This window comes from Sebastes fasciatus, chromosome 4, assembly GCF_043250625.1.
Source record: "Sebastes fasciatus isolate fSebFas1 chromosome 4, fSebFas1.pri, whole genome shotgun sequence".
NCBI classification, from domain to species: Eukaryota; Metazoa; Chordata; class Actinopteri; order Perciformes; family Sebastidae; genus Sebastes; species Sebastes fasciatus.
Genome location: NC_133798.1, coordinates 25563157 through 25586949, shown reverse-complemented (window position 1 = coordinate 25586949; position 23793 = coordinate 25563157). Strand labels below are relative to the sequence as shown.

The window sequence follows — 23793 nt, the reverse complement described above, 5'->3', positions numbered from 1 at the left end:
AGACATCACCTTTACTGATTTACTTACTATACAGTACTCTTTTAGGACATAATTGAGGCCACTTGCAGTTCGACATTATCACAAAAAGGATGAAACATTAGAAACACAGCAACATAACATAACATAAGTGAAGTTTGAAACTACAGTACTGTATCTGAAATGTATGCAATTATTTTTTGTAACTTACATATTTTCTGCCTCCATTCAATGTGCATCCTGTTAATGAAATTTAGTATGTGAGTATTTCTGTGTTTCTTTATGAATGTAGGGATATTTGAAGACAGCTGAGATTTCAATGAAAGCATATCTAAGGAGGCCGTGGCTTTGTGACAATGTTACAGGTAAAGAAAGATTGAGACCCCACAAGCACGTCTTTCAAAATACACATTTCAAAGGTCACTGGTGAGCTGTGATTGATTTCCTTTTTTCCTATATATATATATGTGTGTATGCATTAGGGCTCTCAAAGTTAACGTGTTCGCAAACGCAAATTTGTTAAACGCCACTAATTTCTTTAATGCATTAATGCAACTTGCGGTTGTAGCAGGCTTAAGTTGTTGCCTGTTGAGCTTGAGTTTGCCATGTTATTTGAGCATATCTTTTATGCTAAATGAAGCACCTGTGAGAGTTTCTGGACAATATTTGTCATTGTTTAGTGTTTTTAATTGATTTCCAGTAATAAATAAGTACATACATTTTTGCATAAAGCAGCATATGTACCCACTCCCATGTTGATAAGAGAATTAAATACTTGACAAATCTCCTTTTAAGGTACATTTTTTTAAGATAAAAAATATGCGATTAATTTGCGATCAATCACAATTAACTAATCGCGATTAAATATTTGAATCGATTGACAGTCCTAGTGTGCATACTTGCATGCATACACATACATGTATCAGTTGGTAACAGCATGTTGAAAAGCAAGTACTGCAGAATTGACAGTATGTCAGAGCCTGCAGTGTCATTGCCTCCTTGTTTTCTTTTGCTCCATTCCTTCTCTTTATTATTGACCCTGATAATTTATTGTGTTTTGAATATTCTTGTACTGGGAGAGTTCTCCTGTCATAAACAGTTATATAAACTGTTAAGTAACAGATGAAACATTATTTTGCAACTCTATCTACAATCCCAAACCGTGAGATACTCATAAAACTCAGTAGAGGGACCACCGTGGTTTATGTGCATTAGATCATATCTTTTGGCCCTCAGGCAGATAGTCCCCTAAACAGTTTGTTCATTATTCCTCAGTGTGGGTCTTCATTTTGACAGCATTTTTCCAAGATGTTTGTTTAAGCTCCAAATTTGTTGTTTTATTCATTCAAGAATTATTCAGGAATCTCTTCTCTCCCACCAACTGCTGCTTTCTCCTTCTAGATGCTCTGCCTCCGTCTCAGTACGCAGACGCCCATAGATCAGATTCTCGGACTGACAGCAGTCGAATGTTACAGCAGGATGCATCCCTCAGTAAACATCAAACAAGCCGCAGGCCAACGGACCAAACCAACCATTATCACCAGGACATCCAGAGTGACCAGCTGCAGAGAGGTGTGGTGCTGGGGCCCCCGGGATCTCCTCAAGGGGTGAAGTCTGTTTCTCAGGCACAGAAAGATGACAGGCTGAAGAAGCTGGAGAAGAGGCTGGAGGAGCTGGCTCGTATGCTGGACATGGTCAAAACTCAGGTATGTATTGCGCTTAGATTATATAATTTATGGTGTCAAGTGATATGAAGTGACATGACATGGTGTTGTTGTTTTTCTACAGAATGTAGACCTACAGTCACGCGTACAGTACCTGGAGGGATGTGAGTGTGTGAGGCGGCAATGTGTGTGGGAGGGGCGTGAAGTGGAGGAAGGCCAGCGCTGGCAGATTGACCTCAACACTGTGTGTACATGCACATCTGGAAAGGTCACATGCCAAGCTAACATCAAAGGTAAAAATGACTTCTGTCAGTTCTTTTTCACTCCCTCATTCCCTCCCTCATTTGCTCACTCTATCTTTGAAATAAAATCTACCTATGGTTTTGGCACACTTTCAACAACCTTACACTAACACACATTCAACTGGTGTTAAGTAGCTAGTTTGCAGATGACCGTCCTTCTCCCAGACCCTTGTCTGTCTAACCCCTGTCAAAATGGAGGCGTATGTTTCATCTTGACCTCTGACCCCGCTGGGTTTCACTGCTCCTGTCCCCCCAACACCAAGGGACCAGTGTGTCAGAGACAGCTGAGACAGGTATTATTGTGCCAGGATTAGTGGGGTTGAGTTGATTCATAAAGTGTTACAAAACACTGTCAAACCTTCTTCTCTCCATGTTGTGAAAATGTATCAGTTCCAGGCTTTTTTAGCCTTGCTAGCAGCAATGCCCAGGAGTGGCGATATCAGCTTCAGCTGTACTTTGTGTTTAATGCTACTCAGCAAATGTTAGCAACTAAGATGGTAAGATGCTAAACGTTACACCAAAACATAAGCATGTTAGCAAGCTGACATTATTACGTGCAGTTAGCTCAAAGCCCTGCTGTGCAGCATCACAAAGCTGCTACAGTAGCAGGGTGATGCTTCTTGTAATGTTGAGCATTTATCCTTGTGTGTTTTCCCAGTTTTTTCAACTGTAGGTGTTTCATTGTTTTAGTTTTGAAGACTTGCTTATTGTATGTTTGGTTACTCAGCAGGTCTCCAGAACTTTTGAAATGATTGAGGTGGGTCACAATCACAAGTGAAAGTGAAGGTTTAAAACCCCCTTCTGTTAAGTGTTGTGTTACTGTACTTTTCTCATAGTTTCTTATAGTTTTAACATTTTCTTTTCAGTAATTTTGTTCGTACTTGCCTCTGTAGCCTACTTTGCTTCATTTTAAATCACAGTAGTGACGTAGACATTGTGAGAAATACACTTTTTTCGCGTGTTAAATAAGAAGATCTATACTAATCTCATAGTTGCTGGTATGTAGATTTTAAAACTTTTGGACTGAGTGAGGCTAGCTGTTTCCAAGGCCTATAGAAAGAAGGCTGGGTCACGGGCGGATATGGGTCTTGGGGTGTGGGGTATAACACCCGCAGTGTAACTGAAGCTGTGGTCGTGCGTTGCGATTGGCTCAATTTCGGCGAGTGCAGACCACATTTTACTGCGCATGTGTTATACCCCCAAAGATATGACGTGTTGATGACGCATGACCCTGCCTCCTTTTTATAGGCCTTGGCTGTTTCCTCGTTTCCATTCTTATTGTTAAGCTAAGTTTAATGTCTCCTGGCTGTGGCTTCATATTTAACGGACAGATGTGAGAGCGGTATCAACCACCTTATCTAACACTCTGCAAGAAAAGTAAATGACTGTTTCTCAAAATGTCAAATTATTCTTTTAATGTAACTGATCCTAGTTTTTAGATCACTCTTGTGTCTGTTGTTCATGGTTTAGCTGTAGACCATTGCTTTGCCTGCTGCATTGGGTGAACCCAATAGCAGTGCTTTGCTTTTGTCCTGTGTCTGTTGTTCTGGCTATGGGCATTGTAGTGGGGTTTAAGGCTGGGTAAGAGGCCCTGTGTCCCCCCTCCCTACTTCTAGGCATGTTGGGTACCCAAACCAGAGAACAACTGTGAAGGGATGCAGCCATTTCAACACCGCTGGGCCTTTAATCCTACCTCTGGCCTCTGTGAGGACTTCCTCTACTGCACTGGAAACAGCAGCAACATCAGCAACATCTTCCCTTCCTTTAATGCATGTAGAGACCAGTGCATGTTGGGTGCGTGCTGCCTCCGCAAACCAAGGCAAGGTCTTTCCACTGGCCACCAGAATAACACTCAACATGGATACAACATCTCCTCTGTGAACAGGACTCTCTGGGGATATGACCAGGATAATTTGGAGGACGAAATGTGGTACGACAGTATAGACTTCAACCGTACTGAGCTGGAAGATCTTAAAGGAAACCTTAAAAGTGTAGACTGCCGCAAGGACCAGGATTTCACTTATACCTGTGATCACATCACTCTAACACAGTGCCAAGCTTTGGTGAAGGACCAAGCTGGAGAGGCACAAGTAACGAGCTTCTCTCCCGGAGTGAAATGTTCTGACGTGAGATGTGGTGGAGGTTGTGGTTGCTTCTTTCAACAAAAGCTGTGGAAACATGGGGAACAGTTCAGGCAAGGCTGTGACGAGTGCACATGCACACGTAGTGGCAGAGTTGACTGTGTGTGCAAGCACCTGAGCCAGCGTAAAGAGATCAGAGACCTCACACTGAGAGAGACGAGGATGTACCAACGGGCCATCAGGAAAGTCTATGCCAGGCCAGGTAAGACTGTAAAGCTAAATGTTTTTCCTTTCTTTTTTAAAATTCAAAGTATACCTTTGTTTCATTGTTATGGGTTTATTTGTGTCTGTATGTGTTTGCATGTGGATTTAGTTGAGTGGAAGGGCTTTGCGCTACTGAGAGCTGAGTTTTCCCCTCTGGCTGGTCATCACGCCTTCTTCCTCCCCTGGCACCGCTACTTCCTGCGATTAGTAGAGCGTGAGCTGCAGTCAATGTCATCATGCAAACTGGCCCTTCCATATTTTGAGTGGACAGTGGACGCTGGGTCGATGAAGTTCTCAGCAGCTTGGCAGGCTGGATTGTTTGGTGGAGACGGTGAGCCCGGGTCCGGCTGTGTCCCACATCACCCTTTCCAGGGCTTGACTTCCCGTTTCCACTGGTCCCCTTGTCTCAGACGGAGATTCAACTCCTCGGTTTGTCAAACAGCTTTTATTCATTTGACAGCCCACCTCACTGTACTCTCTACACATTGCAGTGCTTTGAGCTGTATTACTGATCTAACTGATTTCCACTGATCTCTTTAGGTGTGGCTGCCAGATGCAGTGACCCTGCAGAGGACTTTAAACCAGGCAGACTTCCAAGTGTTCTCCCAGTCTCTACAGACCTTTTCTGGCCTGTTTAGGCTTTGGGTAGGGGGTCATATGGCTTCACCTCTGGCTGCGTATGACCCTTTATACCTGTCACACATGGCATTCATGGACAAGCTATGGACACAGTGGCAAGATAAACATCAGCATGGATCAAAATCTTCTAGAGACGATTCTGCTCAGAGTGACATCCTTTACCCTGCCAGACAGAGGCATGTGAAGATGAATCCTTTTGATGTTACCCCCGATGATGTGATTTCTTCCCAGCGGCAGATGTGTGTTGTATATGTGTCCATAACCATTGGTGCACCTTGTAATATGACATCATTACAAACACACCCACAAGGAAGTCTGAAATATCAGAAGCGTAGCTTTGACAAACACCACAACAGTTTTGTCATTGGGGGCTTTGACAGCAGTGGTTTCAACCAACATGGATATGACCACAGTGGCTATGACCGGAGCGGTTGGGACAGGTTGGGCTACAGTAAAGATGGCTTTAACCGGGACTTCATTGATAGAAGTGGATATGACTTATCAGGTTTCAACCGCTGTGGATTCAACCGTTCTAATGTCACCTGGTTTGGCATGCGTAAGGATGGGGTGTTTGTCAATGAGAAGAAGAAAGAGCATGAAGAGACAGATAAAAAGGAGAGTGATAATAAGACACACAGAGACAAGATAATGTCCAAGCTCTTCAGCGACAAAGGCTACAGCATGTATGGGTTTGATCCATTTGGTTTGGATCGCGGTGGGTTTGATGCATTCGGCTTTCGGACAGATGGTTACGACAAGGACAGCTGCAACTGGTTCTTCAACGGGCCGCACTACCTGCGGTTCTACTTCCACACACAGCAACAGCTGATGTCATCCACTGACCGAGCTTTAAACCGCATCACCCGAAACTGCCCTCCAATCACCTCCCTGCCCCAGCACTGGGCCAGGCAGGACTGGATGTCTTTTAATCCGGACAAAAGCAGTGCTCTGAATGGTCAAAGAGAGCAGGAATGGATCGGACATATTAAGCCAGAAAGTGATGATACTGTTAAAGCAGCTACTCAGAATAGGAGCAACATATGGCTTCCAGTCACACCAGATCACAGGTATCAGCATTACAAGACGAATAGTGACAATAGTCTCGCAAAGCCAGCCCACAATTTGTTGTTTGATGCCCATAAAGTGGTGCAGGGATGATGTATTTTTGTAGGCCAACCCGGAAGATAGAATCGCACCGGTTCCCTCGACAAAAAGCCAATGGGATTTTTCCATTGGGTTTTGGATCATTGCAGAAAATAAGCTCTGTGGCAAACAAACGTATATGATACTTACACATTAATATTGGTTTCTCCGTAAAAGATCCATGCCCTATTTTACACCTACAACAGTGAGTTAAACCGTTGATCTCAAGTTGCAAAGTTACACAATCATCTAAACCTCTCCCCAAAGCTTTAGCATCCAAATACCAAGTTTATGCAAATCTCAGTAGAGGTTTTTGATACTAAAATCCTATGATGAAAACAGAACTTGAGATATACCAGCTGGCTTTACGAGGCTAATATGACAATAGTCCTATCACGAATAGTAAGTTAAATCTTTTCTAAATTGTTTGTTAGCATTCCAACCAATGTTGTGATCCCCTTTCCCTTGAAACACTGTCTGTAGGTTTTGTTTCAAGCTCCACTGGTTCAGCGGCTGTCCCCTTGGCTCTGCGCCTATCAGCTGCCCTGACCTCTGCCATCAGGCCCGTTGCCATGTGTACCCCGAGGCTGTCTGCCATGTGCACAATTGTGGTTCCTGTTTCACTGAGTGGCGGGATCCAGCTACTGGAAACCATGTAATATGCCATGGCTGGTAAACACTGGATTGTTTCCCAGAAAAATGGAGGAATAAAGTACTTTTCACAGCAGTGAGGAGAGACTGGACCATCAGTTGGTACTGTTGTACCGACATCGTCTCTGTGAGGTCAGAGAAGCAGAAAGCACCTCGTGATAAAGATGACTGTTCTGAGAAGACTGATACTGGAATAAATTAGGACAAATACTCTATTAACAATGTTAAAATAGCAAAATATGCTTTGAAATATTTTTACCTCATACCGAGATTATCCATCTGTACCATCACATTTACATTCTGACAATAACTCTGGCATGAGTTGGTTGGAGCTGTTTTTAAACTATTCTTTGGTTGAAAAGTGCACTGAAAACTGTTGACAGCAAGGTCCGTAGATTAATGAGTATTAGGGTCATTGTTTCTGGAAAGTGATATTGTTTTTTTATGCAATTATTTTCATGCTGTGAGCGGCACAAACAAAATTCCATTAACCCTGAATGTGTAAGAGAGGAGGCAAAAATACAACAGTTGAAATCTCAAAATTTGAACAAAAAAACTGTTTCTGCTGAGCTAGATAATGAACAAAACAAAACTTTAAAGCTGCTCTAATCAATATTTTTATATTAGTAATGATAGTTCAAATGAATATGTGTAATGTGAAGGGTGTTGCTAGTAGTGACGAACACACAGAGAATTATCACCCTTTATTCCCCTCAGCTCTATGGAGCGTTTTAGCGTTTTTCAGCTCATTGTTTTGGTTTCACAGCCTACAACTTTCCTGTTTTGGTTCACTGTCACCGCTCTCATAAAACTGCGGCAGACAGTTGTTTTTTGCAGAAAAGCTAAAAGAAAACCGTACGTACAGTAGCAGACAACAGACCACCAACGTTAGCGAGTAAAAGAGTGTGAATATTGGACTTACCCTCTTCGGATAGGCAGAAACACGACCCTAAATGCATGCTAATCCTGCTTGTTTGTGCTGAATGTGTAAATAGGCAACTGTTTGCTAAGAATTTATAAGGGGATAATGTGTCACTTGTGTTTACAGCTTGTTGCGCTGCCCCAAAAGCATCATCCTGGTAGTTTTACATATTTTTGCCAATGTATTTTTTATATCACTACTATTTGCCAAAGCGTAATGTAAGTTTTAGAGTACCTTGTTGTTGTATGGTAATACGGTTGTGATCAACTTTCCTGGTAAGTGCATTTGAGGTAACTGTACAACCGCCTGTCATAATGGAGTGATTGTGAAACAAACATGTTGGACTGGCCTCATTAAGGTTTCTATTAAGGATTCTCCGTCTCCTCTTTGTCTCTCTCTCTCAGTCCACTCCCACAGAGTTGTGTAAACCTTGTTCTGTTCTGCATATTTTTGCCTTCAAATGTGATACATATGTGCCCAGACAGCCCACTGTCCCCTCTCTCACCCCTCTTGTCTACTCTCTCCGTCACTGTCTCGGCCTTTTCATCCGTCTTCCCCTTAATTGTTTCTGCATGTAGGCCAGAAGACTCCAATGGCACCCAGTTGATACACACTCGCAGACTCACACTCCCACACACACACACTTTGATCTCATGCATGCTTGGCTTGCTAGGGGAAATGCCTGTTGGCTGCTGGCACAGTAGGCAGCCTCACTATCCCCGCTCACACTCTGTGATTATTGCCCTCTCTCACACACAAACACATTGTCTCTGTCCTTTGGAGAGTTGTCATTAAAATAATTATCTGCTGAAATGTCCAAGCTGAGCGAAAATAGTATTTGATGAGCTCCCTGAAAGCCTTTGATGAAACAAATTGAGCGACGTTGCTCTTCGGTATGTGCTATACTGTAAACAACGTTTCATCAAAATAACTCAAACAGCCACAGAATAAGGGGGAAGTTGTTCGGGCCATGATCTGTTTCTCCTAGTAGTAAATCTCTTCCAGTGTTAATAGACTTGACGTGGTCTTTAACGGCTGGAAGGCTGCAGGCACTTGTGGTTATAGTTGCGGCCCATAAAATATATAGTGTGTGTGTATATTACAAGTTCTGTCATCACTGTAGAGAGAGCAGAGCCAGATGTTCCCCAGTGACCTAGAGTAGAGAAACGGTGAAGAGAGACAAAGAGGGGCCACATGTAAAACTCAAACTTATGTCCACATTCCTCTTGTCTTACTTAAACTCGGTATCCACTCCAGCTTTATCACATGGGATATGCAGACACACACCCACAAGCTTAAAAATGTGTATGCACTTAAACTTGTGTCTCATCTTCAGGGTGTGAGCTGGATGGAACAGTTCATAATGTTTCCTACAGTATAGATGGCTGCCAGACATGTACGTGTAAAGTGAGTATTTTTGACATGCACCCTACACGAACACAGACATTTATCGAGCCTGAACAACTGCTCTGGTCTTCCCCTGTTCATCAATTTCTCTTACCTCTGTGTCCCTTCATTGCTAAAAGGAAGGTAACAGGGAATGCTACCCCCAACCCTGCCCTTCACTGGACTGCACACACAAGGAGACTCTACCTGGAGACTGCTGCCAGCGATGCAGAGGTAAGTAACCCTTAAAGGGACTGTTTGTAAGAATCAGAAATTGCTTAACAGCGACACCTGTGGCCGTTAAGTCAACGAAAGTCAGCGTCCTGTTGCTCGCTCTACAAAGACATGAACGAGCATCGCTCAAAACAATGAGGCGACACATGTCAACTAAAACCACAATATCACTCTATATTTCACCTGCTTGGCAGTAATGTTAGCTGACCAGACGAAGGACTCTCTATGAATCAATGCTGATCCTAGTGTTGGCTGTTCCTGCCTCAGCCTCCCGACCGTGGGCGGAGGGAACAGGGGAGACACCGGAGGACGATAACGTCACTCGCTGCGGAGTCCTGTCACTTCACAAGACACGGGAAACCTCTGTTGGTCTGGAGGAAATGCAGCATTTATTTCTGCACAAACGTCCACTATACATTCACTAGATATTCTCAGAGCTACTAACTCTTCTGCAGTGTGTAGTGTGCGCGCATGCACGTGAGAGTGGAGCGAAAGAGTGAGAACGAGCGCGGCGTGTGAGTGAAGGCAAGCAGGCAGAGGAGCAGAGTACAGCAGACCGCGGCCAACACTGTTTAACAGACGGGCTTCATTAGATTTAACTTTACGGTTTTGGTGCTTCCATGTAGTTTGTGTTGGAGTCTTGTCTGAACAGCGTGGCCACACGCGAGCGAGCATGGGACACCGACCCGCAATGATTTATACGTGTAAAAAGTTACAAACATTCCCTTTAATACAATATTTTGACGGTTTAATACTACCCAGACAGAAGGGGGTGCAAATATGCTTCCAGAGTTGAGGGATGATATTAATCCATTTGTCCGAGCTGACAGATAAGATTGTTCTGAATGAAAATGGTTGAAAGTTCGGTCCTCTAGAAAGAGACGTTTTTCTTTCCTATGTGTTCTGGTGGTGTTGAATTAACATTTAACCACTTCACTGCCACTAACGTCATAACAGTAAAGCAATCTGATGTAAAAATGTGTTTGCAGGCTGTATCCATTCTGGTGTCCAGTATGATCACAGAGCCACGTGGAGGCCGATAGAGAATCCCTGTGACGTCTGCTACTGTTTGGTGGGTCTGATACCGACTGACTATTTAACCTTCCTTCTTTTCTATCACCTTCATCTGTATTGATATCGTTCTCTCACCAGGAGGGTCACGTTCGCTGTGAGAGGGAGCAGTGTAAAACCCCCTGTAAAAACCCAGCTGCTCCTCCTCCTCATACCTGCTGTCCAGTTTGTCAAGGTGGGTTTCTTCAGTTCACTGTTAGTAGCAGTGTGTGTGTGTGTGTGGCTTCAGTGAACTGCAGAGACACAGTGTGTGTTTGTTTGTGTGTCTTGTAGGCTGTGGTGTGAACAGTCATGACTTCCCTAACGGAGCTGTGATCCCTACTGGAGACCGTTGTCAAGAGTGCACATGTGTGGTAAGTAATTAATCATCATATTCATCTTTAAAATACATTTTTTGTGTGTTTAAATGAAGTTCATCTTTATTATATCTTTCTCCTCCAGAATGGAAATGTGGCTTGTTCACCCCTCACCTGTCCTGCCTTGTCTTGTCGAAACCCTGTGCATCATGCTGGAGACTGTTGCCCACGGTAACCAACCTGCCGAATCTCATCCGTATCACTGTCAAGCCCGCATCAGTCCACCTTATTCATCTCCCACTTTCAAGACAACTGAAACACTTCCAAAAGTTTTTTAAAAATGTATGATGTGTGTGTGTGTGTGTGTGTGTGTGTGTGTGTGTGTGTGTGTGTGTGTGCGTGTGTGCGCGTGTGCGCGTGTGCGTGTGTGTGTGTGTGTGTGTGTGTGTGTGTGTGTGCGTGTGTGTGTGTGTGTGTGTGTGTGTGTGTGTGTGTGTGTGTGTGTGTGTTTGTGTGTTTGTGCTTGTAGGTGTGAGCAGTGTGAATATGAGTCCAAGATTTATGTGGATGGACAGAAGTTCCCCTCCAGGAGAGACCCCTGCCTCCACTGCCGCTGCTCTGTGAGTTCAGTCTGGCAAAGTTATTTTTTATTCCTCCACGCCGGCACACATAAGACAAGGAACTTCACAAAAACGTGTGGTGTATGGTGATTTACAAGAAAACCTTTCCAAAAAACGGTTTAATTTCAGAAATAAATGTGATTACATTTGCAAATGGGATTAAGAGTGAAAATTAAGCGGTCCTGAAAATGACTCAGATGCTGATATATCTGCAATATATATATATATATAATAATAATAATAATAATATTTGTGTCTGACAAACAGCCACTGAATGTGACACATTTAATTCCTTCTCTTGTCTACCTGTTAGGCAGGTGAAGTGTCTTGTGAGCATCTGGATTCATCATGTCCTACACCACACTGCAGTCATCCAGCTCAGCGCAAAGGAGAGTGTTGTTCCACATGTGATGGTCAGAATTTCTTTATGTCTTTGTCAAGTTTGTTTTGCCTGTCGCATGCTGTCTTCCAATTTCACTTTCACGGTTCAAAAACTCAAGCAAACATAATCAGAGTTTGTATTCATTCCCACAGAATGTGAGTATGACCGGAGGGTGTATGCTGATGGAAAAGTGTTCACGCCTGCTGGAAGTGGACCCTGCCTTCAGTGCAGGTGTAAGGCAAGTCTGTGCGGTATATTCAAGAAGAAAGTGGTGAAACTTTGAGGATTTTTGTCTGAAACATGTTCGGTTTAATGAACAAGTTTGCATTAGGCTTCATTCACAAAGGGGAACATTTTTCTACCTCTGTCTCATGTTTTCATGCTTTGTATCCGTTATAGGGTGGGAGTGTCATTTGCCGTGAAGAGAAATGCCCTCCTGTCCAGTGCTCCAACCCCATTATAGACCCACATCTCTGCTGTCCAATCTGCAAAGGTAATAATACATTCACAAACACACACACAGGTGCAGCTCATCAGTGAATATATGACAACTCTTTTTTTCTCATTGTAGCGTGTGTGTTGGAGGGGACAGAATATGAGGAAGGCTCCAACTGGCACCCAGAGGGCCCCTGCTCCAGCTGCACCTGTGTGAATGGAGAGACGTCGTGTACACACACACAATGCCCCCCCACCGAGTGCCTGCATCCCAGCAAGATCGCTGGTAAGAGTGTGTGTGTGTGTGTGTGTGTGTGTGTGTGTGTGTGTGTGTGTGTGTGTGTGTGTGTGTGTGTGTGTGTGTGTGTGTCTGAGCTTTGTTTACATGCAGGTGACTGTGTATAACCTCAGTACACTGGCTCTTTTCTTACCCAAGGCTCCTGCTGTGCAGTGTGTGAAAGCTGCACCTATAACCATCGTATCTATAGCAATGGCCAGAGGTTTACGACCCCTGACCACCCGTGCCACATCTGCACATGTCAGGTGAGCAGGTCTCCATTCACATACACACACTCACTACATAGTACTATTCACCTTCAAACATGCTGATACAGCCTTCCCTTCTCCTCAGCATGGCAGTGTAGAGTGTGAGAGAAGACCTTGTCCTCCACTCAACTGTTCCAACTCATACACACCACCTGGAGAGTGCTGTGCTAAATGTCCAGGTACTCAAATTAATGGTCATGAACAGTGTTGGGCAAGTTACTCAAGAAGTGTAATAAGTTATTTTTTACTCCTTTTAAAAGTAATAATATTAATAATTAGTTACATAACTCGTTATATTGCTATGTTACTTTCCCTACCCCCTGAGGGTGCAAAATAATGAACTGATAGGTGCAATGCATGCTTTTGCACCCTCGTAGAACCGGGCCTGTCTCTTCTTCTCCCTCAGGGCACAGTCACACATACGCCCAAGGTCATATTCACCTGAAAGTTCAACTCAACAAGATGCAAATAGTATACTGACCTGCCGCACATTCACGTCATCGTAACATAAGCCTACCTGCCACAAAAAAAACAAATTGCGTTCTGGTAACAGTAACGCAGCATTACTTGGATTAATAACTGTAATATAATTACTCCCTTACACTATTCGTTACTGGGGAAAGTAATAATGTTACTGTAAGCCAACACTGGTCATGAATCAAGCAGCACATGGTGTTTTGAGTTTTCTTTTAGTTTATAGTCAGCCAGCTCACTATAACATCTATGCGTTTGCATCTTTCCCAGACTGCTCCTTTGAAAACCGCATATTTGTGGATGGAGAGGCTTTTCCTAACCCCGTGAGTGTGTGTGAGGAGTGTAAGTGTGTGAGTGGCCAGGTTGACTGCCATCACGCACAATGTCCTAATCCTCACTGTAACGCGCCTCGTCCTGGAACATGCTGTCAAAACAACTGCAATGGTGAGGAAACATGAATTTTCCATAAGGAATACAAATAAATTCAACAAATTCAAATGTACACAACATTTCTCTACATTAGGATGCAGCTATGCTGGGAAAGAGTATCCCAATGGACAGGAGTTTCCCCATCCTACTGACACATGCAGGACATGCAGCTGCACAGTAAGAATAATGAGCATCACAGCATGACTAACTCTGCTGTGTTGATCACCTGTGGTCTCCTTGAAGCAGGTTTTTTATTTTAATCTGTGTTTGTTGTAGAATGGGAATGTCCAGTGTCTGATGAAGAGGTGTCCTCCGCTGCCGTGCTCCAACCCAAATGTGTTGCCTGGAGACTGCTGCCCCCAGTGTCCTGGTAAGGATGTGCAAGAGAGAAAAGTCAAAGAGACAAGTGCCTAAAAGTGCTCTAAAATCAACGGGAGGTTAGTTATTATAGTTTGACATGTTAGTTTGGCTCACTTATCAACACGAGCAGAAGTTGGAGCTCATGGAGGCTATTAGTTCTACCATCAGTGCCTTATTGATGCAATTTGTGTCAAAAAACGTATTTTCTTTGAGTCAGATTTTAACAAAGACATGATACACACATTGTTAGATTCAGTGTGACTTACACTTTCCGAGGAAACCATTATCTCCGATGCCCATCTTGAATAAACATCCATAAATGCTCTTATAAATCATAGAAAAAAGACTCTCCTTATAACTCCATATCTTGCCTGAGAATCATCACGTTTTTAATTTTTATTCAGTGGCAAAGTAATCCAGTGATATCCATCAATGGGTACATTGCAAAACAGGAACGAATAATTAATTCGGCATACTTTTAATCGTTGCAATTTGCCAAAATGCAAACAGAAATAGGCTAAAACAAACAGGGCTTAAGTTGTGGCCCACAGCTAACTAACTGACTCCATGGCAACATTTTACTTCCTGTTTACATCTCCAAAAAAACACAAGCATTATGCGTTTTAAACTGGACTGTCTCTTGTAAGTATGTAAGTGAGCTATTTTAAAACAAGCTAAATTACCCATTTTCCCCCTATTTCTAATTGGTGTTTTATCCTTATATCCTTATTTGGAAAAGACAAAGCTCAACAGAGACCATTATAAAAATCCTTAAAGCATCTGTTTCAAATTATTTTCCATCAAGGATTTAGACTATGAAGGTTTTCCTTTCAGACAAATGCTATACCTCCTAATTTCATTGGCCAGTGGGTACATCTTCTGTGGTTGGCGTAATGATAATTTGTTAGATCATCTGCTGTTGGTTTTGTTTCTTGGCTCATGATGGTCAAACACAGCGTAGATTATGATGTTGTATGGAGACATACAGTTGATTCTTGTCACTTATATTCCCTCAGCTCCTCCATCGGACTGTGTGTTTGAACAACGACCCTACAGACACACTGAGCGTTTCTACCACCCGACTGATAGCTGTCGATCATGTGCCTGCACCAACGGGACAGTTCACTGTCAGCGCAAGTCCTGCACCTTTGCTCCATGTTCTCATCCCATCACACAGCAGTGCTGCCGGACCTGCGAAGGTACAATTCCTTAAGTCCTGTCAAGATATTGTAACATAAGGACAAAAGCACTTTTTATATCTGGATCAAGCACTTTATGTCATCCGTTGCAACAAAAGACCTCAGCAAGTTTGACGCAGTTTTTCAGTCACATAAGAAACTGCACTTTTTCTAGTTTAATCATGTTTTCTATGTGTCTCGTTTCCCTTGCAGGCTGCCTATATGAGAGTCGAGAGCGGGCTAATGGGGAGACATGGGATGACGCATCAGACCCATGTGCAGTGTGTGTTTGCCGTGAGGGCTCCGTCCGGTGTGAGAGGAAACGCTGTCCACCGTCCAACTGTAACCACCCAGTCCAGAGACAGTGCTGCATGTCCTGTGATAGTGAGTGATTGAAACAGCAAATTTCCCAGTTACTGAAGATGATCTACAGACATTTCTGTCAACAGTTTTCATTGGCAACTATTTCCCCAAATTGTCTTAAAAAATATCCAAGAGTACTTTCACAAGCCAACATTGAGTCTGTTTTAATCAAACTGGTGCGGCTCCTGAGGGCAGTTGTGAATGCAGTAATCGTACTCTGGTGTGGACTACATCAACCGGTCCGAGACCGCTTGCAAGAGGTGGTCTCTGACCATTTTCAAGCAAACCAAAATGTAGGCTGCCTGTGCGGACATTTGTTGAGATGGACACTGGTAAACGACAGGTTAACATGAGTCTTGGGACATGAGACATGGACTTCTGCAGGACTTAGTCCGATATTTGCTTGACATCTGGGCCGAAGAGAACATACTGAATATGCAAAATAAAGTCCAGAAAAATAGTGACGTTTATAAAGTTAGTTGAGATAAACTGGAGGAGAAGGGATTTGTGCACACTGTAGATGTCAGTGCAGAGTCAAAGTGAGAACACTGAAAACTGAACTGAACCAGACTAAATAGACAACAAACCAAAAGTATCAATTTCACTCTGATTCGTACTAGACAAACAGGCTGTGGCTTGTGAAAGTGCCCTTAATCTCCACTTTTCTACTTGCAGGCTGCATGTTTCATGGTAAAGAATACCCTGATGGCACTGAGTTTGGTGATGACAAAGACCCCTGTGGTGTGTGTTATTGTTACGGAGGGGAGGTCGTCTGCACCAAGATGCCCTGTTACGGAGAGTGCAGCCACCCTTACAAGCCACCCGGACAGTGCTGTGGAGAATGTGAACGTATGTAAAGTCACAATCAAACTCTGCCCACATTCCTAGTTTAGGATCACTGATGTTAAACTTTGTTTGTTTTTATTTCATAGGCTGTTTCTATAACAGCGTAGTCCTCGCTAATGGGCAATCGATCCCTGACCCAGGAAACCTCTGCTCTGAATGCACCTGCCAGGTAGCAGCAACACACACACTGACGTGCACATTACTGCTGGTTAACCTCTTTAGACAACGTGTCATGCTTCTTCTCTTACAGAGTGGTTCAGTGCGATGTATTAAGAAGTCGTGTCCAGCAGCCCGCTGTCCTCACCCGATCACTGACCCATGTGGCTGCCTTGTCTGTGACGGTAACCAGCTTACAAAATATCACAGTTCAAGTTCTGTAGCGTAAGTAAATAACTGATGTTTCACTCTCTGTGTGTGTGTAGGTTGTCAATTCCAAGGTGTGACGTATGTTGACGGACAGATCCTTCCAGGAGGAGAGGGAGGGTGCCAGGACTGCACATGCTCAGTGAGAGGGAGAAGGGTTGCGTTTAGTTTGGGGGGCTTCGCTGCACTCTCACAGCTACTGTACATCTTATCTTCTTTTTTTCTTTCCATAGAGGGGTGAAGTGGTGTGTGCACAGCAAAGATGCCCTGCTGTGTCGTGCTCACACCCAGCTCTGGATGGCTGTGCATGTGGAGCGTGTGATGGATGCAACTTTAACGGACGAGGCTGTTTCAACGGAGAACGATTCACACACCCTACAGACCACTGCCAGCTCTGCTCCTGCCTGGTACTACCACGCACATATTTTAATTTGTATCCACTGTAGATTTTTACTTATAAATTTAATCCTGAAAAACCAACAGATACCAGGAAACCCAAAGGAGTGTTTGAAACAAGCAAGCTACAAACTTTGGTGGAGTACTCCTTCAATCCCATCACCCTGATCCTTGTGAAGAGCACTTGATTTAATTTTTTGCACATGGAGCATGAATAAACCTAGCTACCACTCCCTCATCTATTTATCTTCAGTTGTGCGTAAGCACTATGACTGACTGTGTTAAGGAAATATTGTCAACCTCAATGTGTGTGTGTGTGTGTGTGTTTCTGTGGATAGAACGGTGGTGTGGTGTGTACTCATGTGTCTTGTCCAAGAGTCGCCTGTGGGCGTCCAGTGACCCCTCCTGGAGAGTGCTGCCCTGTCTGCACGGGGATTTGTCGTCATCGGGGGAAAGAGTATCAGTCCGGCTCCTCCTTCTCTTCGCCCTCTGATTCCTGCTCGTCATGCTCCTGTCTGGTTAGTCTGATAATCTGACATATGATCCAAATTCAAATGGTGTTATTAATTCCATCCCCCCTCTGTTTCTCTTTCTAACTTGTCCCTTCATCCCCTCCTCCGATCAGAACGAGGTGGTGAACTGTCAGAAGAGACCATGTCCAGTCCGGTGCTCCCACCCGGTACCTTCAGACACCTGCTGCCCCGTCTGTGACTCCTGTCTGTATGAGGGTGTGGTCCACTCTCACAGTCACACCTTCACGCCCTCCGCCAACCCGTGTCAGCGCTGCACGTGTGTCAGAGGCACCGTCACCTGTGTGCCCCTGGTCTGCCCACCAACACCCTGTGTCCGACCAGTTACCAAGCCGGGACAGTGCTGTCCTGAGTGCACAGGTACTTCCTGAAATCTTTGTGTAAATGGTACTTTATGTGTTTCTACTGAGTCTTGTAATATGTTAAACTGTAGCAAATTTATTTTATTATTCTAAATTAACCCAGTCTCTGCAATAATGCAAGAATTCAAATTTTTCACAATTTTTCAACTGAGAAATAAATGTTTTCCTTATCTCTGTCTTTGTCTCTTGTCTGTCTCTGGTCTCAGTGTGTACGCTTGATGGACAGGAGTTTAGTGACAGACAGACGTGGACCCTGAGTTCAAACCACTGCTCCACCTGCACTTGCCAGGTCTGACTCCTCCACCTTTTGCCTCCATATTTGCACTTTGCTAGTGTTTTAAGTGCTAATCTATCTGACTCTTGCAGGCAGGTGAGGTGCAGTGTGCGTCTCCTCAGTGTCCCAAGCTGCCTTGTATGCATCAGGTGACTGATCCAGGATCCTGCTGTCCTCGCTGTAGAGGTAAATAGAGCGCTGAAAATTATAATAGCAGAAGGAAATGGTTTTTACCAGTGATTTAATCTTCTTTCTCAGGATGTGTGTACGGAGGAGAGGAGCATACCGAGGGCAGCAGCTGGTTCGCAGACTCCACTCCCTGTATGACGTGTATGTGTGTGGACGGGGTGACCACCTGCTCTGAGGTACGCTGTCTGTCTCCCTGCATCAACTTCATCAGCGTGCCCGGGGAGTGCTGCCCTGTCTGTGCTGGTAAGCAAATGACGATCTAAGGCACATTAGCTTCATGTTTCATGTTAGGATTTTCTTTAAAAATCTAATATGATTATTTTTTGTGTAGACTGTGTATTTCAGGGCAGAGTGTACGGTCCGGGTGACAGTTTCCATCCAGCCGATGACCCCTGTCAGATCTGCACTTGTGAGGTACGATACACACACCTTACAACTGGAAAGCCCAATGTTTTGAAACCTAAAGATTTTCAATTTTCCAATTATATAAAACAGGAAAGCAGTAAATCTTCACATTTGAGAAGCTGGAACCACATAGTATTTGCCATTTTTGTTAAATAGTTGACTTAAATGATTAATAAATTGTCTAAATTGTCTCTGATTAATCTTCTGTCAATCAATTTATAGATGAATCCACTAATAGCTTCAGTTCTACTTGATAATAGAGGTAAAAGCAGTAGTAATATAAGTAGATATTGAGGATCCAGAGGTTATAGTGGTAGTAGTAGTCAAAATAGAAGTAGTAATAGTAATAGTAGTAGTTGTAATCCAATCTGTGTATGTTCCAGGTGATGCCGGACGGAGAGCAACACCTGAGGTGTTACCGAAAGCAGTGTCCCAGTCTGGTCGACTGTCCTAAGAGCAACATCTTGTTCTCTGGACCAGACTCCTGCTGTCCTGTCTGTGCACGTCAGTACTAAACTGCATTTTGTGATGCACTGTGTATTATCTCTGCACCGTCACTGACTTCTGTAATATTTGTGTGTGTATGTTTAGAGCCTCTCAGTAACTGCACCTCTGCACTGATTGGCAACGAGGTCTTGGCGACAGATGACCCTTGTTTTACCTGCCAGTGCAAGGTACCGCAGCGCCGACACTTTTCTTATGCTCTGTTATGAATACAGTATGTCAGGAATGAGGTGCATTAAGTGATCCGTCACTAAGGAAGAGAATGACACTGACACCGCTTGTTATAGCCTGTAATAGAAACATGTATAACAGTCACATTTTCACAGTAGAACAGATTTTTGACATTTCATTGGTTTAAAACTGATAGGAAGTCTAAGAGTGAAGTGAGTTTTAGTTTGACATCTCGTCACCTTGAGATCTAAGTTGTTGGTTCTGATCAAACTACAGTCAACATACCATGTGATTCTGTGCAGTACAGTGATACTGAATCTGTGATTTAGGACCTGACATGGACCTGCTTACACCAGTTCTGCCTCCCACTCACGTGCCCTCGTAATGAACAGTTCAGTTCCCCGGACTCGTGCTGCCCTGTGTGTCAAGGTGAGATAACTCCATCTTTCCTCCCGTTTGTCTGTTCGCTGTGCCTTTTTTAAATTTCAAGTAAGTTTTAATGGCATTAAAACATCCATTATTGTGCTGGTTCTCCTGTGTTTCATACAGATTGTGTGATTGAGGGCCAGAACAGACGTGTGGCCAACGGCAGCAGCTGGACAGACAGCGATGACGACTGCGTCACATGTACCTGTAACGTGAGTCTTACAGAAATACTTACAAACTAATGATAATAACATTTACACACCACTTTTCAACGATGTTCAAATACAACATAATATGACAGAGCAAATATTACCACAGGTAAACGTTATAAAAAAAATGTAAAAAGCTAGATGACAATTAAAAAAAAAGTAAAAGGCCTTTGAGAAAAGAGTTTTTAGGAGTGATTTAATTAGAAGACAGTAACAGATGGGTCTGGCCGTAGGATCTCAAGCAGCGTTCAAGCTCTTTGGTTGTCAGCGTATCGCAAACAGAAGAGTCGGACGATGCAAATGTCTAAAAACAGTCATAAAATCAAGGTCTGCGAATAGGAAGGACTTGATTCTGGTGATGTGCATATGCTGAAGAAATAATGATTGCACAATGTTTGTCACTTACTGTAAGTGGACAGGTCAGAATCTAAATTACGCCTAATATTAGACTATTATAGGGATTACATTTCCTAATCTAGACCTGAGCAGTGGTGGACGAAGTATTCAATTAAAATTCAACCATTTACTTAAGTTAAAGTAGCAATACAACACAATAAAATACTCCATTACAAGTAAAAGTCCTCCATTCAAAATTAGTAAAGTAAAAGAGTAGAAATATTAGCAACAAAATATACTCAAAGTATCGGAATTATAAATCCTCTTTATGCAGAATGGCCTCTGTCAATGTTATATTATTAGATCATTATAATTGATGTATTTTATATACAATTGGGTACTTAAATCTATAATAAGACATCATGTTTTATAAACTGATCACATGTTTTATATGTAAAATCTTAATCTGAAAAGTAACTAGTAACTATATCTGTCAGATTAATCAGTTGTGGAGTAAAAAGTGCAAATTTATCTCTGAAATGGTCGAAGTAAAACAGCATAAAATGGAAATACTCAAGTAAAGTACCTCAAAATTGTATTTAAGTACAGTACATGTACTGAATTACTTTCCACCACTGGACCCAAGATTGTTGATAGGTCTTATATCTATTCAGACCATCTATTTCTAAAGTAATTTGTTGTGTCTGTCTCATCCTTAGTTGGGCTACATTGAGTGCAGCATTGAAGAGTGTTTACCTGCAGTTTGTCTGGATGACCAGACACCAGTGAAGATTCCAGGGAAATGCTGCTATGAATGCCAAGGTATCACAGCCAGCCAACACAGGGAGCGTCCACAACTTTAGTGTTCTGCCTCACAAGTTTAATGTGTCTCTGTGTGTCTGTGTGTGTTGTAGACTCGGGTACGTCGTGTTTGCACCAGGGAGTAGTGTATCACTCTAACGAACAGTGGGAGGTGGATGAGTGCACCAGCTGTACGTGTGTGTACGGAGACGTACACTGTCACAGTGAACGCTGCCCTCCCCTCACCTGCGCTACAGTCAGTATAACAAAACACACACGCTCTTTCTCAGTGTTTCATCATACTCGGAAATGATCCCATGATGCCTCACTGTTCTGAACCTTCAGTCTGTAGAGAGTCATTATATATCTGACATTTCTCATCAGTGTTGGCTGGCTCCTCAGTGTGTGTGTGTGTGTGTGTGTGTGTGTGTGTGTGTGTGTGTGTGTGTTTGCAGGATGAGATGCCAGCTATTGTCCCAGGTCTGTGTTGTCCTCATTGCCTTCCTCGTCCAGCCACCTGCATTGCCTTCGGCGATCCTCATTATCGCACCTTCGATGGCCGCATGCTGCACTTCCAGGGAGCGTGCACGTACATCTTGGCACAGGACTGTGAGGGTGGAGACTTTAGGTGAGTAGCGAGCTTCTAGTACTGTATGGTAGTAGACATGTTTACTACTTTTCTATTTGTTTGCCATGTAGAAATCATTCAAGTGAAACAATCTTAGAAGGAAAATCCCTCTTTGGTTGAACTGCTCACAACTCAGGTTCAAATTAAGGCCATACCCTGTGATGAGGGGTTGGAAGTAGATGTTGCTTTGTTTTAAAGGACCAATTAGGGGGCTCTATTGGCAGAAATGGAATATAATATTAATAAGTATGTTTTCTTTAGTGTATAATCACCTGAAAATAAGAATCGTTGTGTTTTTGTTACCTTAGAATGAGCCGTTTATATCCACATACGGAGCGGGTCTTCTCCGCAGAGTCCTCCATGTTGCACCACCATGTTTCAACAGTAGCCCCGAACGGACAAACCAAACACTGTTAATTTTTTGTGCTTGGGACGGAGTCGATAAAGTTACTCACTCCCATCGCCACTCTCTCTCTCTCTCTCTTGCTTCATCACTCACTTCCCACGTACACACACACTCTAAGCACTCTACTCTTACAACAACTGGCTCTAGAGAGGTTCATTCGCGTTTTTGTGTCGGCCATCTCATCAATCCTACACGCTTGCCACACGGGAGAAGTTGTAATCTGCAACCTCACCGCTAGATACCGCCAGATCCTACACACTGTTCCATTAAAGTTCAGCTACTTAATGAAAGAATAGAAAGAATAAAAAGAGTGATGGTGTTTTACATAAAAACAAAATTTGAAAGTTTGAACAACTTTGGTTAAGTCACATGAGAAATTTCTAAGCTGCGATGTGAGAAAAAGTTGATGTCACAAGCACAAAGCAGATTTTTTTAAATAAAATGTTGATACTTGTTATGCCCTGCTCAATGACTCTTGTTTGTTTTTACAGTATTCATGCCACTAACGATGATCGAGGGCGTAAAGGAGTGTCCTGGACCAAAGAGGTGACTGTGTTTATAGGAGACGTCACAGTGCAGCTACTCCAGGACTGGGTTGTGAAGGTTTGTGTTTACAAATACTGCAAATGATTTTTGTACAGTCATGTTTGTGTTATGCATCTAATCAGCCATTTTTGTACTCTTCAGGTGGATGATGAGGTTGTGACTTTGCCGTTCCTCAGAGAACCGTACATCTACGTAGAACGACAAACCAACACCATTTTACTCAACACTAACATCGGGCTCAAGGTACAAGCTTTTAATCTCTCATTGTCTTTGTGAATAACATGTGATCGGAAACAGTTGGAGCAATTCTGTCACACACTTATACACCCACTGGTTCACCTTTAGGTGCTGTGGAGTGGGCGTTCACATCTAGAAGTGAGCGTGCCAGGCTCCTATAAGGGCCACACCTGTGGCCTCTGTGGAAACTTCAACAACTACTACCAGGATGACCTCCGAATGCCCAGCGGACGACTCAGCCTGTCAGAGTCCGACTTTGGCAACAGCTGGAGGGTAAAATAAACACATAGAAGAAATGAAGAGGCAGAATAGAATACATAAAGTGAGAAACAACTCTTTTAACTGCACATAAATCAAAGAACTGTTGTCATTTCAGGTCACAAATGGTAGCAATTCCCTCTTATCCTGTCGCCCCGGTGAGGATGTCGACCCCTGTAAAGACGCAGGCTACCAGGCCAAGAAGGGGGCTAACGCTCGCTGTAAGGTTCTGAAGTCTGCTGTCTTTAAACCTTGCCATCGCGTGGTGCCTCCTGAACCGTGGTACGGAGCCTGCGTATACGACCTGTGTGCCTGCGGGGCAAACACTGATGAGTGTCTGTGTGACACTCTGGAGGCCTATGCCAGTCAGTGCAGAGTGGCCGGAGTCATCCTGCAGTGGAGGAGCTCATCGCTGTGTGGTGAGTAAAACACACACTTAAAGGTCCTGATAACACACTGTCTTAATCAGCCTCTTACTATGAGCAACGGG

The 23793-nt window shown here is 43.4% G+C and overlaps 1 protein-coding gene across 1 annotated transcript in view; it reads left to right on the top strand.

The window, feature by feature from the left end:
- The window catches only part of kcp (kielin cysteine rich BMP regulator), a 42154-nt gene that overhangs the window by 16523 nt on the left and 1838 nt on the right, over positions 1-23793 (top strand). The window contains exons 5-47 of the mRNA XM_074633079.1: positions 269-341; positions 1378-1682; positions 1765-1933; positions 8979-9049; positions 9169-9262; positions 10252-10334; positions 10415-10508; positions 10607-10686; positions 10775-10860; positions 11159-11249; positions 11563-11662; positions 11784-11869; positions 12031-12124; positions 12203-12352; positions 12503-12609; positions 12698-12791; positions 13357-13530; positions 13610-13692; positions 13792-13885; positions 14892-15074; positions 15267-15437; positions 16092-16265; positions 16349-16431; positions 16513-16603; positions 16685-16767; positions 16859-17032; positions 17360-17539; positions 17647-17911; positions 18120-18202; positions 18280-18373; positions 18446-18619; positions 18708-18790; positions 19165-19285; positions 19373-19455; positions 19786-19885; positions 20006-20094; positions 21147-21249; positions 21342-21484; positions 21684-21856; positions 22754-22865; positions 22950-23051; positions 23154-23318; positions 23422-23722. Of these exons, the coding sequence (XP_074489180.1) occupies positions 269-341; positions 1378-1682; positions 1765-1933; positions 8979-9049; positions 9169-9262; positions 10252-10334; positions 10415-10508; positions 10607-10686; positions 10775-10860; positions 11159-11249; positions 11563-11662; positions 11784-11869; positions 12031-12124; positions 12203-12352; positions 12503-12609; positions 12698-12791; positions 13357-13530; positions 13610-13692; positions 13792-13885; positions 14892-15074; positions 15267-15437; positions 16092-16265; positions 16349-16431; positions 16513-16603; positions 16685-16767; positions 16859-17032; positions 17360-17539; positions 17647-17911; positions 18120-18202; positions 18280-18373; positions 18446-18619; positions 18708-18790; positions 19165-19285; positions 19373-19455; positions 19786-19885; positions 20006-20094; positions 21147-21249; positions 21342-21484; positions 21684-21856; positions 22754-22865; positions 22950-23051; positions 23154-23318; positions 23422-23722 (5458 nt within the window). The remainder of the gene's footprint in view (positions 1-268; positions 342-1377; positions 1683-1764; positions 1934-8978; positions 9050-9168; positions 9263-10251; positions 10335-10414; positions 10509-10606; positions 10687-10774; positions 10861-11158; positions 11250-11562; positions 11663-11783; positions 11870-12030; positions 12125-12202; positions 12353-12502; positions 12610-12697; positions 12792-13356; positions 13531-13609; positions 13693-13791; positions 13886-14891; positions 15075-15266; positions 15438-16091; positions 16266-16348; positions 16432-16512; positions 16604-16684; positions 16768-16858; positions 17033-17359; positions 17540-17646; positions 17912-18119; positions 18203-18279; positions 18374-18445; positions 18620-18707; positions 18791-19164; positions 19286-19372; positions 19456-19785; positions 19886-20005; positions 20095-21146; positions 21250-21341; positions 21485-21683; positions 21857-22753; positions 22866-22949; positions 23052-23153; positions 23319-23421; positions 23723-23793) is intronic.